The following is a 13,581-nucleotide window of genomic DNA, read 5'->3' on the forward strand; positions in this document are numbered from 1 at the left end:
GGGGTGAGCGGTTTCTCCTTCAGGTCTTGCTCTCCCAGCAAGATTTGGGGGCTTAGATGAACTATCCTGCCCTCAAGTTCCTGTGTGGTCAACAGAGGAGCTCTCGCCATTTGGGATGCACTGAACCGGGTAAGATGGCATCTCTTTCCCCCCCACTCTTGCTCTGGCCTTTCTTCCCTCTCCCCCATGGAGTGGGGATCACAGAACTCAAGGCCTTTTTCACACCTCTCCCATATGGCTTGGCAACCTGCCATTTAAATGCTCCCATCCTGTCCCCTTCTTGGGGTACTATACAGTGGGGAGATTGGGGATTCAATCTTAATCTTTTCAATTCTCTGGAAAAGTTTGCACCAACTTTTAAAATGGAACTTTGCCAGTATTCTGGACAAGTGGGCCACGCCCCTCCCAGACTTTTACCTGGCTCTTAAGAGCCACAGCTTCCAGCCCTCTCAGGAAGCATGCTTGTCCCATACATTTTAAAGCTTGTCCATGTATTTTAAAACGGGACTTGGTTTCCCTGATTTGGTCACCCTGTCTTAGAGCAATGCCTCCCGTCACAGCCTCTTAACTGTAGAAGCCTCAAAATTAGGCTTTTGCATGCTCATGAGGCTGTCTATAAAAACAGGAGATTTCAAACTGCTCTCATTTTTTTTTCCTAGCCTCAGGGCACTTACTTAAACTTTCCCCACTTTTATAGGTTTAGAATTGGGGTACCTAAATGAAATTAGGGTTTAATTGAGGTCTAGTGACAGGTTTGGGGAACAGAGAGCTCCCCTGCAACCCCTTTGGATTCAGCGCAAGGATACAGAGTTAAATGAGGTCTAGTGACGGTGCAAGAGTCCTCTGTAAAGGAATTTACAAACCCCAAAACCTAGATTGATAAAAGAGGTTTATTATGGGGTTTGGAAGTAAAGTTAAAGTCTAGTTAGTAAAAGGTGAAGGTAGAGATAAGAGGACACCAGAAACAGTGTACCAGTGGGTGGAGATCCTTGGCATGCCAGGCATAAGGCTGACATGTTAGGAGCCTCTGCAAAGAGAGGATTCCAGCTTGGCTCTTTTATAATGACAGATTTAGCTAAAGGAGCCTCTAGGTGGAGTCCCAAGTTGGCTCCTAGTTGGGTTTCAGCAAGGGCTAGAATTTGCTTTATGGGGGTTGGGAAACCTAAGCAGATCATTAGAATGGAGGCTGGGACAGACTGGATCTCCTATTGGAATTCAAAGAGATGCTTTTGACCAGAATTTGTGAATCAAAGGTCCTAGCTTCTTGAATTGATAATGCATCAGCTAGGAGGGGCTGGGAATCAGAAAGGAATAAATCAATCTGAAAGGACTAGTTTCTTAAAGAGACCACAACCCGCATCAAAAATACAGTAAAGAAGACTTGACTAGAAGTAGTCACACAGGTAGGAGAATTGTAAGGTAAAACTGTGCAATACTTGACTATGACTTAGCTCTTCTAAAAAATACAAAGATCCAAGATTATTTCAAAAGACTTATGATGGAAAATGCTATCCACATCCAGAGAAAGAATTATAAAGTTTGAATGCAGAAAGTAGTATGCTACTTTGTGTGTGTAGCTTTTTTCTTTTTTGCTGTTTTTTTCTTTCACAATATGACTAATGTGGAGATATGTTACATATGCATATCAGATTACCTTGTGGAGGGAGGAATGGGAGGGAGAAAAATTTTAGAACTAAAATTTAGAACTAAAAATTTTATAATAAAAAGAACATTGAAAACTATCTTTTTTTTTTTTAAATTCATTTTTCCAAATTATCCCCTCCCTCCCCCCGATGACAGGTAATCCCATACATTTTACATGTGTTACAATATAACCTAGATACAATATATGTGTGTAAATACCATTTTCCTGTTGCACATTAAGTATTAGCTTCCAAAGGTATAAGTAACCTGGGTACATAGACAGCAGTGCTAACAATTTACATTCACTTCCCAGTGTTCCTTCTCTGAGTGTAGTTATTTCTGTCCATCATTGATCAACTGGAAGTGAGTTGGATCTTCTTTATGTTGAAGACACTGAAAACTATCTTGACATATAATTGGAGAAAATAAAATAATATTTCTTCCTTTCCCCTAAAAAACCATAAGAACTATAAGGTAGTGCTATAATAGCCAAAATAACTGGGAATATTTGTGGGGATGGGCTGAGAAATGGAGAGGAGCTATGGGACAATCATTTAAAACAATGACAAGAGTTAAGGTGTTAAGGGCTGAAATTGAGTTGATACACTGAAGGCTAATTACCTATTGGACAATACTCTATTAGCATATGCTTGGAGAATGGCCCTGCCCACTATACTGTGCTGGCTTGATCTGTTGGTATATACAGAGAATTGTAAGAGGCTTTGGAGGGTGGAGTAAGACAAGGGAAAATGACCTTTGGGTGGTAGGGAGAGAGAAGGGAGTGTGGTGATTCCTGTGTCTATTGTCCTGACTGATACCCCAAAAGATCAAGAATAAAGATCAAGGACTTTTGCTTATCCTGACTCCGGCTGATTCTAAGATATCCAGGGTGCTAATGCGGTCATCACATTAAAGGAAACTTTTCTAAGGATGTGGGAGAACTAATCATATTTGTAGGTAGTGGGGGGGAGGGGATGGGAAGAAACTGAAGTTGAAGAAGGGAGGCTTAAGAGAGCAAACCCCAAGAAGAGACAAGAGGGGATGAACTGAGGGCATTAAGGGAAGGGTTGGTCTTGGCTCGAAGAAAGGATAATTTCTCCTCAGGTAGAACAGCACTGCTAGGATGCCTCACTTTACTTTGTATAAAGTCTACTCTCCATAAATATCATGAAATGAATGTGTTGAATATCAAGGATATATTTTTATGTAAAAGGAAAATTATAATGAATGAGGGGTAATACAAAAGTAATAGTAGTCATGAAAAAAGTGTTTGAAATTATAGCACTAGGGTTGTGATGGGATAGGAAAAAAATATCAATACTAGAATAAGTTATCAAAGGATGATTTTTTAAAAATAAAATCAAATTTCTTCCCAAAGAAATCTCTAAGATTTAGAAGAGATAACTGTCTATCTAGAGTAATTTTAGTTAAGTTCTCCTGTGAACTAAAGAAAAAAAAACAACAACAATTATGTAACCTCAATAAGAACAAAAAAGATAAAAAAACACAAAGATGAATTTTACATCTTACCTGTTTCTTTGAAAAGCCTTCATTAGCTTTGGTTCCCATGGCAGCAATTCATTTAGGAGTCGTATCAATGTACCATGTAATTCTTTTACAGCTTGCCTCCGATGATACCATTTTCCCTATAAATATAAATTTTTGTGGTAAGTCCTTCAAATTTTATGCAGGGAAAATTAATGTTAGTTCCCAACAAATAAAATAAAAATTAAAACACTTTTCCAAAAGATTGTAGGGGGTGAAAAAATATTTGCTGTCTGACAAATTTGTTACAACACATTCCCATTAGTTGTGGTAAAAAACTATCACCATGTTTATCTGTGGAAATTTTGCTATGTAGAGATACAAGGCAAAAGGTACAAATACCTTAAAAAAAAAAAAAAAAAAAAAAAAAAAAAAAAAGAAATCCCAATTATGAAAATCAAACAATCCTACCTGCTATGAGTTTTAATAGAAAAAGTTACACAAAAAAATGAAAATTTATGAAAGCTTAGTACAAAAAAAAAAGTGGATTAAATAGCTTTACTTTTTCTTTCCAGTTTTTGCAATTTCTCCCACAAACTAAAAATTGGGAAATTGGTTTTAAATTTCTGTAGTTTTATTCTTATTCCAAAAAGATAGTTTGGGGTACATAAGTTGTAATTTCATTACAATGGTTTAAAATTATATAAGTGCCATATTTTTAAAAGTTATTCAACATAAAGATCTTTTATACTTTATTTTATCGTTAATGATTTAAAAATCATGCTATAGAAATTAAAATTTGACATGAAATTCAGATGAATCTTTCAGGAACATTGGAGAACTGATTTCAAACCATAGGAGTATTAATAGAATGATTCATTAATCTCTGGGTTAGCACACAAAAGTAAACAAATTAGCTTAGTGTGTACCCAAGTTTCAGCATCAAGAATATGCTCAATTTTCTTTTAAAACAAAAAGACAATGTTAACATGGCTTACATTTATCATGCATAAGTCTTAAGCTTCATCCAATAGCAACAATTAAAATCATCAGTTTGCACATATACACAACATTAAGGCAGGGAATTATCATGCCTTTAGAAAGAGAGTCTATAATATATAAGTTAAAATAGTAAGCAACATTTTAAATTACATTTGTTTTACATATATGAAATCTTAAGTATCTGTCATAAATTTATTGTCCTATATAATCCTGAAATACTGAATTCCTAACGTAACTAAGAAAAATCTCATCAAAGACTTTAAAATCAACTAATTACATCCAAAAATAAATTAGTTTCCCAATTCTTCTAAAACTTAATCACCTTTAGAAATGGAGCTAATGATTAGAAATTTCAAGATGGAAAAGGTAATATGTGTATGTGTTCACAACTCAATAACAAGGAAAAGGCTTAAGAAGTAACAAGAGGAGATATTTATTGATACTTCTGTACCACATCATTCTAGATAATATTTTACATGTTATACTAACCAACTCAGATTAAGAACCTTTGTTAAATGTTTTTTAAAAGTGAAAACAGTTCTTCACTTAGAAATAGGATATACTCTACAAGTCCATTTATGTCTGTTTGGATATATGCATTTTCCTAATAAAATTGTATTTAAATGGCAGTTAAGCTCACACAATGATTTGAAATAAACAATACAAATAGGGACTAACAAGAGAAGTGAAAAATTCAAAGTGAATACTTTTTAATACTTTTTAAAAAAAATTTATCTCGAATGTTGATGATGCAGGTTTAATTAAGGTGGATGAGAGGAGATAGAAGAATTTTTTAGGAGCTTACAAGGAGGATTTCTGAACTCTTTCAAGAATGATGAGAGCCTCTTTAGTTTATTTAACAAAATTTAAAGTTTTCCTTTTCTTTAATTATTATACTTAATATCTGCACATTATCATTTACTTTGCTTGCTTTAACTTTTTACTGTTTAATCAGGTGAAAAATGACACTCATCACTTGGCTATAGAGCAGTAGGAAGAAGGGATATTATTGTTCCCACTTAAATAGGAGGAAATTGTTAAACAAGGCTTTTTACAACAGCACAAATTATTTCTTACTTTATGTCTATTATTAATAGTATGAATTATGAAAGCTTGTGAACAGTCTAGAGCAGAGGTTCTCAAACTACAGCCCATGGGCCAGATGCAGCCCGCCGGGTTATGGCAAAGGGCTGAAGGGCGGAGACAGAGTGTGAGCTTTTGTTTTTACTATAGTCCGGCCCTCCCACAGTCTGAGGGACAGTGAACTGGCCCCTATTTAAAAAGTTTGAGTACCACTGATCTAGAGGGAAGAAGCAGAAAAGGGAAAGGAGGGTTATCTTCCAGAGATAACTGGTTAAGAATTTAACAAGAAAGAAGGGAGAGGGTGGATGTGTGTATGTGTGTGTGTGGGGGGAGGGGTGTTCTCAATTTTGGGGGGGAATAGAGAAGCAACTGAAAAAGTTATTATAGGATATATTACATCAGATAATCTTCCATGATGTTCACCAAAGGTCACTGGCCTAGAATTGTCAATATCACTCTAAAAAGAGGTGAGGAACAATACAACTAGACAAGGAAGGACAGCAACATAACAAGGAGAGGAAATGTGAAACAAATGGTTCTTATGGAACGTTCATAAACCAGGTCGTTGTCACACTGAGAGAAAGTCTATATTACGTTATGATAACTTTTAATTCTAAGTAGGAAAAGAATAAAAATTTTAGCAAGGAAATGTTTTCTCATGTCTTTTATTCAACTAATTAGTTTAATTAAAAAAAACAAAACATCTCTAACTTCAAAATGCAGAAATATATAGTTGTTAGCTACATTAAGAGAAATTGTTAAATCAACAATAGGTTTTTAAAATTTGGGGTTGGAGCAGATCCAGGTTTGTGATTTCACTGACAGAGACAATTCCAATGTGAAAACACTAAAGTAGCTTGACAACCATGAGTAAAGAGTGTCTTGGAAGAGTTAGTTCACTGGAGCACAGAGAACTTAATTGAGCTAGCCATTGTGAGATATAGAATTTGAATCCAGGTCTTTCAGATTCCAAAGCCAAGTAGTTGTTATACAATAGTTATAACAACATCGCAATTCTAATCTTACTATGGTCAATGTCTCATCATCTAAATTGGCTTGCTAGAGAGTGCTCATGTGCTCGATTTCTCTTTCTCTCTTTCCTTGTGTGTGTGTATATATACACAAATCTTTTAAGAAAACTTTACATGTTCTCTTTTTGTGAGTGCTAAAAATTACTTTTAAGTAAGATGTTTTAATCACTTAGTAATCTATAATAGCAGAGAAAATTTATATTGCTTTCCCTCACATCAATTAATAAGCTTTTACTAAAGTATTCAGCATGCAATGAATACTGAGCTAAGCAACAGGGGAATATAAAGACAAAAATGAAGACTTATTTTCAGTAGTCAGAGCAATGGCCAAAATAAATATATAAAAAAGATGAAATCCTCTAACTTGTTTTAAATCTTCCTACTTTGATTTTAATGTTTCTCTGATTCTAAGAGAATGAACCCAAGAAAAAGAAATAGATTCAACTTTAAGAAACTATATTCCCCCAAATGGTATTAGTCTTGTTTAAGCTAAGTCTATCATACATGGAGAAAGCAGAAAGTGCATCACTTCTATGATTCCCCATAAGTCTGCTGAACTTGATCTAAGCAGATCAAGTGTTTCAGGATGGTGAATTTTTCTCACATTTATTTCTAAAAGAGACCCCCCCTTCCCAATTTATGTTTTTTTTCTAATTTGCACAGAAAAAAATGAAGCTTTTAAAATTTAATATCATGAGGAAATCCATTCAATACTCAAATAGTAAGTGCCCTAATTGGAAAGTCAATGTCCTCAATGACATAAATTTTTTTAAATGAATGGTTCTGGTTCTAAATGAGAATAATGGCTTTTTTTTTTTTTTTAAGAGTTGAAAGAGATTTTATTCCCCCTTCATGACATGAAACATATATGATTTACTTCAGTAGGAGCTGAAGCTTTGCTAGGTTTCCTGATTTCTAGAACCCCCCCAGTGATCTCCTTCCCCAGGGCATGTGGTCTCTCTTGAGAATGAATGAATCTCTCTGGGTTTTCAAAGGGATAATTTTTAGCCAGGCTTTTCTGCAATATGATGATTTAAAAAAAAAAAAAAATTGCCTGAAAAATTTCCTAATGATACTGATCTATATTATGATTAGTAATGGTTATTTAATTAAATTGAATTAGCACCTACTATAAGCCACTCTGCTAAATGTTGAATACAAAGATAAAACACAAAGTTTAAAAATGAAATAAATACTCCTATCAATACAAGTAAATTCCCTTTCTTCAAACTTTAAACAGAAGAGAGAAAATGTATATAATAAAACCAGAAATGTCTCAGAATTCTTTATCTGCACTGGTTAATATGGGGTCAAGGATAAACTTAGTAGGTATGTTGTATAAAAGTCAATTTGCAAAACAATGATCTGATATTATGTCTTTAAAAGTTTATACACATACATTGAAGGCTTAATGTAATTCTCAGAACAAATAGGTGATAATGGGGACAAAATTCACAAATTTGAAAGAGAGAAGTTCCAGTTACTGATGAAGGTAAGCAAATACTATTTGAAAATAATCATACTGCATTGTTTAGACTTGAGAATAAACACATATTCACTAAAGACCACTTAAAAAGGAACATGATGTTTATATTTTATATGACCTGTCACAAAGTTTAAAAAAAAAAATTATTTTAAGATAGGTAGCATGCACCATATAACCAAAGACATCCAATACAGTCTAAATTTGAAGCTTACCTTTTATTGCTTTCTCATCCAATGTCCATAGCAGCTGCAGATTGCCAGCTCCTCCTCCATGTGACACCCTAGCCAGCATCATGCTGGAGATTTTACAACCACCATAGAAACTACTACAAAGTGGAGTTGGTCTGTAGTGATAAGGTAAGTTGTTTTTTTTTTTTTGTTTTTTTTTTTAATATTATGTAGTTTTATAAGTTTTTTACATTTCAGTTTTATAACCCCAATGGCATTTATAAGGGAAATAATACTTTAAAAAAACTTTACAAAACCACACAATATTGTAGAAATAAAATAATGATTGTAGGTGTGTGAAAGGAGTGGGGAGGACGACTTACCTTATAACTAAAGGGCAGCTCCATTCTGCTGCAGTATTCTGGGATGGGTATGACAGCACCAGCATAATGCTTGCTGGGGTGTCGCAAGGAGAGGGAGTTGGCAATCTACTGATGCTAGGGACATTGGACACCTAAAAGAAAGAAAAAGAGGAAAACAATTAAGTTCAGGATGTATTAAATGCCTCATCACTATGGATGCATTTTGCATACAAACTAAAAGTTTTGTATTTTTATGAAACTTAGATGCAGGTCATCTTGTATCTATGTGCCAGTTAGTGAGTTACATAGAGTAGTCCTGCAATGAAATTTTCAAATAAATCAGTTATCAATATTTATTTGAAGAAAAAGGAATGGGGAAAAAAGAGATTAAAGCATGTCCACTACAAAACTAAGTTCATTTTCTTAAGTAAGATCAATGGTCACCTTTTCTTTTTGGTCAGACTTATGATTTCATAAGCTAACTTAATTTCCAAAAAAGGAACATTCATTACTAATACAGATCAGAAATAGCTGGACAGTTCAGAATCTCAGCGTTGCCTGTGGTTCTGAGAATGATGTGACTGGGATAACCAGACCAAAAGGCCTCAGAGGTAAGAGTTGAATTCTAGTCTTCTGGCACCAAGAGCAGCTTTCTATTCAATGTAATAATGCTATCTTTTATCATAATTTATATTCTATATATTTTTAAATATTCAGGATTTTCAAATATGCCAGTTAAGAATAGAAATACTAAAAACTTAAGTTTGGATTTGCCATCTAAGAAAACTTTTCTTGTCATAGACTTGGCTCCTAAGCCTTTCAAATGTAGCATACAAAACTTTTACTAAGGCCAAAATATCATTACATAAAAGTGATGTTTTTAAACACTTAAAATGAGAACTTAGAAGTTGGAAAACAATATAAACTAGTATACCATCAAACTGTATGAAAAGACACTACAAACACAACAGTAATTTAAATATCATTGTAAATCCAACCAAACTTGGTTGTTTCCTTTTACTTAAGTAGAACTAGATGAACAAAAAGTCATTCAACACTGTACATTGTTTTCTTTAATTTGGAGAAAAATGCTCATCACTCATTATTGTTTTACTTTAGTTTAGGAATGAGAACTATATTTTTATCCCTTAAAAGTGCTTTTTAATTTGGTTATATGGTGACTTTCCTTTACTCAAATTAATGAAAAATATTGAGTCTATTTAAAATTAATTTTTAAAAAAATTCATTCTTAACGACACACTGCATTTATGTACTAATCTTTTATGTGCACATAAAGCCACCTGATGGACTGTAATTGTTAAATGTCTCAGTTCTAAACTACTTAAATTATACTCAATTTCAATTTTGTCTTAAAATTGCTTATTAGGTAAGGAAAATATTTTATTTCATTGTTTTTCCTCCCCCCACTTTCAAAGACTATATATACATTAAGTACTTTAGTATGTACAAATCACTATGCTAACTACCAGGGATACAAATACAAATACAAAAAAAAAAAAAAAAAAAAAAGCAAAACCATTTTTGCTATCAAAGACTTAAGTTCAGTAGTAAAAGTCAACACACGTATAGGTAATGAATCTTCTTTAGTGTTGTTTCCATCAATATAACAAGACAACAAGTGTTTATTTAATACTTAATACATACCAGGTACTATGCTAAGTGCTAGGGAAACACATATGAATAAAAAATCCTGATCTCAAGGAGTTTATATTTTAAAAGGGAGTTAAAAAGAGAAGAAAGGAGAAGATACTGGTAGATAGTGACAAAGTCTGGAGTATTTGAAGCACACTTAGTTGGGAGAGAAGCAAAGCCAGGCTGGGTTAATGGAGATCTTGGGAAGAATCCACCAACTCCAGTACATTCTTAAAAGGGCTTCCTACAACACAAAAAACACTGCAATTTGATTCGCAACAGTTTTATAAATAGAAAAAAAATTATGGCCACAGACTACATCTCTATCCTCAGCTATCCATTTCATTAAGAATGATATTAGTATAAAATTCTTTATAATTTTTGCATATTAATATAAAGATACATCAACAACGAATTAATGCACCAACTTCTTCATTTCAGCCTTTAATACACACAATGATAAAATAACTGTCATGCTATTATGTGTCATTTCTTGTGGTGGTAATTTGCCTATCTATAACTATGCTTTTATTTCCTAGAGGGTCCTGGATTGCCTCCCCATTTAATTTGTTATTTCAAGTACTATAAACTAGAAAATCAAATAACCAAGTTTGCTAGACTGCAAGCAAAACAATGGACAAGATCTGGGTAAAGTTCCTAAGTTTTAAAGTTGAATAGATATCAATTTTGGTTGTTTATAGGGAAAATTGTGAAGGATTCTTACACTAGCTCCTAATAGATGAGTTGCCAGATAAATGAACTCCAAATAAACTGTTTCCATACAAGATATTTGAGAATGATATATTATAAACAATGGACAATTTTCTTCATTATTTTAAAATGATTATATGTCTTTCCTAGGAGGGAGTAAACAATTACATACTAATAAAAGGATGATAGGAAAAGTTTTGTTCTGGAATACATAACATTATTTTGAGATTTAAATAAATTTAAAATCCATGAGAGAAGCTGAAGTTGCTTTCAGGTGACTGTAAAATTCAACTATCTCTTTGCCAAATGGATCACATTACAGAGATTACAAAATTTTACTTCTACTGATAGAGACTAACAAATGCATTTAGACAAAACCACAAAACTATAGATTAAAACAAATAGTTTTGAAAATACTTAAGTTTGATATATTACTTATGTGTGAATATGCAAAATCTAATATCTCAGAAACTGATAAATGTTTAGAAAATAAACAATGGCTTTGCCTACCTGATCCTGGAAAACCACTACATTTTAGGAATGGACATGACCTCTCTGAATGAGAAAAGATCCCCAAAATCTCAGTCTTTCCAATTTTTTTAAGCCTTTCCCAGAGTGGAAAGGATAATCAAGTTTTCTGTTTTCAAAGAACATCCTTGCTGTTACAGGCTACATGTCAAATGAGAGTAAGAAGAAACCCATAAGAGAAATCAATAAAAAATCAAAGTCACAAAGAACTTGTCAGCAAGATGTATTGTGGATAAATGGAAATAACTCATCCTTGGATAATCCACAGTAAATTATATCATTTAACCATTTGTATTAATGAAATCTAAAATTAAAGTGGCACTCCTTTTTAGGGGCAAATAATTTTCAGTTAATAACAGATGAACTTTCCTAAGTAAAGCTATACTTCATCAAATATTGCTAACAGATTCCATGAAAACATGTTATGCAAAATGAAATTGGTGGGCAAGAAGCTCCATAGGAATACAGCTCAGTGCAGTAAAGCTGGAGCCATTTGAGAATCATACTGTGCTTGTACACCTATTGAGAGTCAAGAGAAAGGCACTGCAATGAGACATCTGGATAGAAGGCATGGAAGCCAAAGCAGAATCAAGCCTATTTGGTCTTGGACAATAAGCCTGATGGCATTCCAAAATGGTAATAATGGTTAACTTTCCAATGCTATCGTGATAGGATGCTGGTTGGGGGGAATGTTACATATGAATTTACCTCAAATAAACATAAACCATTTGATACTATGTCCTAATTTCTAAACGATCTTAAACTTAAGGATTTTCTAGGCATATATTCATGGAAGTGATCAAGTACTTCAGATTATGAGTTGACAACAGGCCTGGAATAAGGCAGGGATCAAACCTGGAAGCTAGAAAAAGCTGGGCCTGTGAGAAATAATCATTCAGAAAGCACAATCATTTTCAAAGACTCTAAATCTTATATATAACATTGAAAATGAAATATTTTCTAAAATATGTAAAATTCAATTAAGAAACTAATTCCAATTTTGCCAAATAGATATCACATTTAAAAACTACTCCAAAACAAAATTTACTTCTATAGTTAATTCTTAAAAATGTAAATTGCTAAATAGGTAATCTAGGTAAATGAGATTTACATTTTGTTATACCCATTCAAATTCTGAGGGTTTGCTGAGTATTTATAGTTCTCTGATTTTGTTTAAGTGTGTATTCTTTAAGTTTTTGTATTAATTTTAAAATTTTGTGACTTAATCATTTGGGCTACAGGTATGTGAGAAACAATCCATATATGGTATTTGAAAACAAATTGGATTTTCTTTTTACAACCACTAAGGACATTAAATCTGTTTGCAACAAACACAGAGTTTTACCTTCTTGTCTACGATAGCCATTTTTTCATTTGCCACAGGATCTGAAATAAGAAAACATCATATACCATGGTGTAGTTGTCCTAAACTTTGTTTAAAATGTTGTCTATAGATTGTTTCTGTCATACCAATAAGCTAAATTATCAAAATGTAAAAGTGCAAAGACTTTAAGAAGCTCCAACACCATAATTTGTAGCTTAAGATATTTATACTTGACTAAATCTACTTTGTATTCCAAAAGCCTGATAAGTGTTTTCTTTTCCTTAACTCAATATAAAGGTGAAATAGGTGCTGTCCCAAGGTAGTACCTAATAAACAATTCCCTTTAGTCTTGTGACTTCTGACAAAAGTTGCCAATAGTAAAAATACATAGCCTTCTGTTTAAATGTACTTTTTAGAGGTTTCATAAAAAAAAATTCCACTTTTGAACACCCCTAAGGTTAATTTTTGAAAATCACATATGATTTAACAAGTTACTTTCATAACATTTGAATAAACTATACTTTCTAAGAGAATAATATGACATCATTTACCAATCAAAATATAATGAATCCCACTGATAAAAGTTTTGGTGGACATAGCCAAAATCCTACTCAAAGTCTTCCTTTTTTCCTTCTTAGGTCTAAAGTACAGTAACTTCTCAGGCGACATAATCTGTTCTACAGTATATGTAAATAAAGAAAATGAGGCATTTCATAAAAGGTTCTACCATATTTACACCTTTAATTTCACCACTGTATAGTTTCAATACATAAGTGTATTATTCATTAATCTATTTTTTTGGAAAGCTCTTAACATTTTTCCTTAAAAATATATATATATATATATAAACATATTAACATAAAAACACGTATTTATAGGGACTTTGGTATATTTGCATTTAAACTTCTCTAACACACCAAATTTTATTTTATCTCGCAAAAAGTGGGAATTAGCAAACAGAAAAAGAAAAAAGTGTGATTCAAAGAAAAAGGTTCAACAAACTGTGTCTATCATGATAGCTTTATTGTTTTCATATAGAATAAAGAGTCTAAGGAGATTCAAGACATGAAAAGAAAGCTTAAACAGCTTTAAGCAAATACAGAGT

The 13,581-nt window shown here is 32.9% G+C and overlaps 1 protein-coding gene across 3 annotated transcripts in view; it reads right to left on the reverse strand.

The window, feature by feature from the left end:
- BRD10 (bromodomain containing 10) overlaps nucleotides 1–13,581 on the reverse strand; it is a 75,913-nt gene that overhangs the window by 12,541 nt on the left and 49,791 nt on the right. For all 3 annotated transcript variants that reach the window (XM_074282873.1, XM_074282872.1, XM_074282871.1), the window contains one exon: nucleotides 3,175–3,290. In XM_074282873.1, coding sequence (XP_074138974.1) covers nucleotides 3,175–3,290 — 116 coding nt within the window. The remainder of the gene's footprint in view (nucleotides 1–3,174; nucleotides 3,291–13,581) is intronic.

This window comes from Sminthopsis crassicaudata, chromosome 1, assembly GCF_048593235.1.
Source record: "Sminthopsis crassicaudata isolate SCR6 chromosome 1, ASM4859323v1, whole genome shotgun sequence".
NCBI lineage: Eukaryota > Metazoa > Chordata > Mammalia > Dasyuromorphia > Dasyuridae > Sminthopsis > Sminthopsis crassicaudata.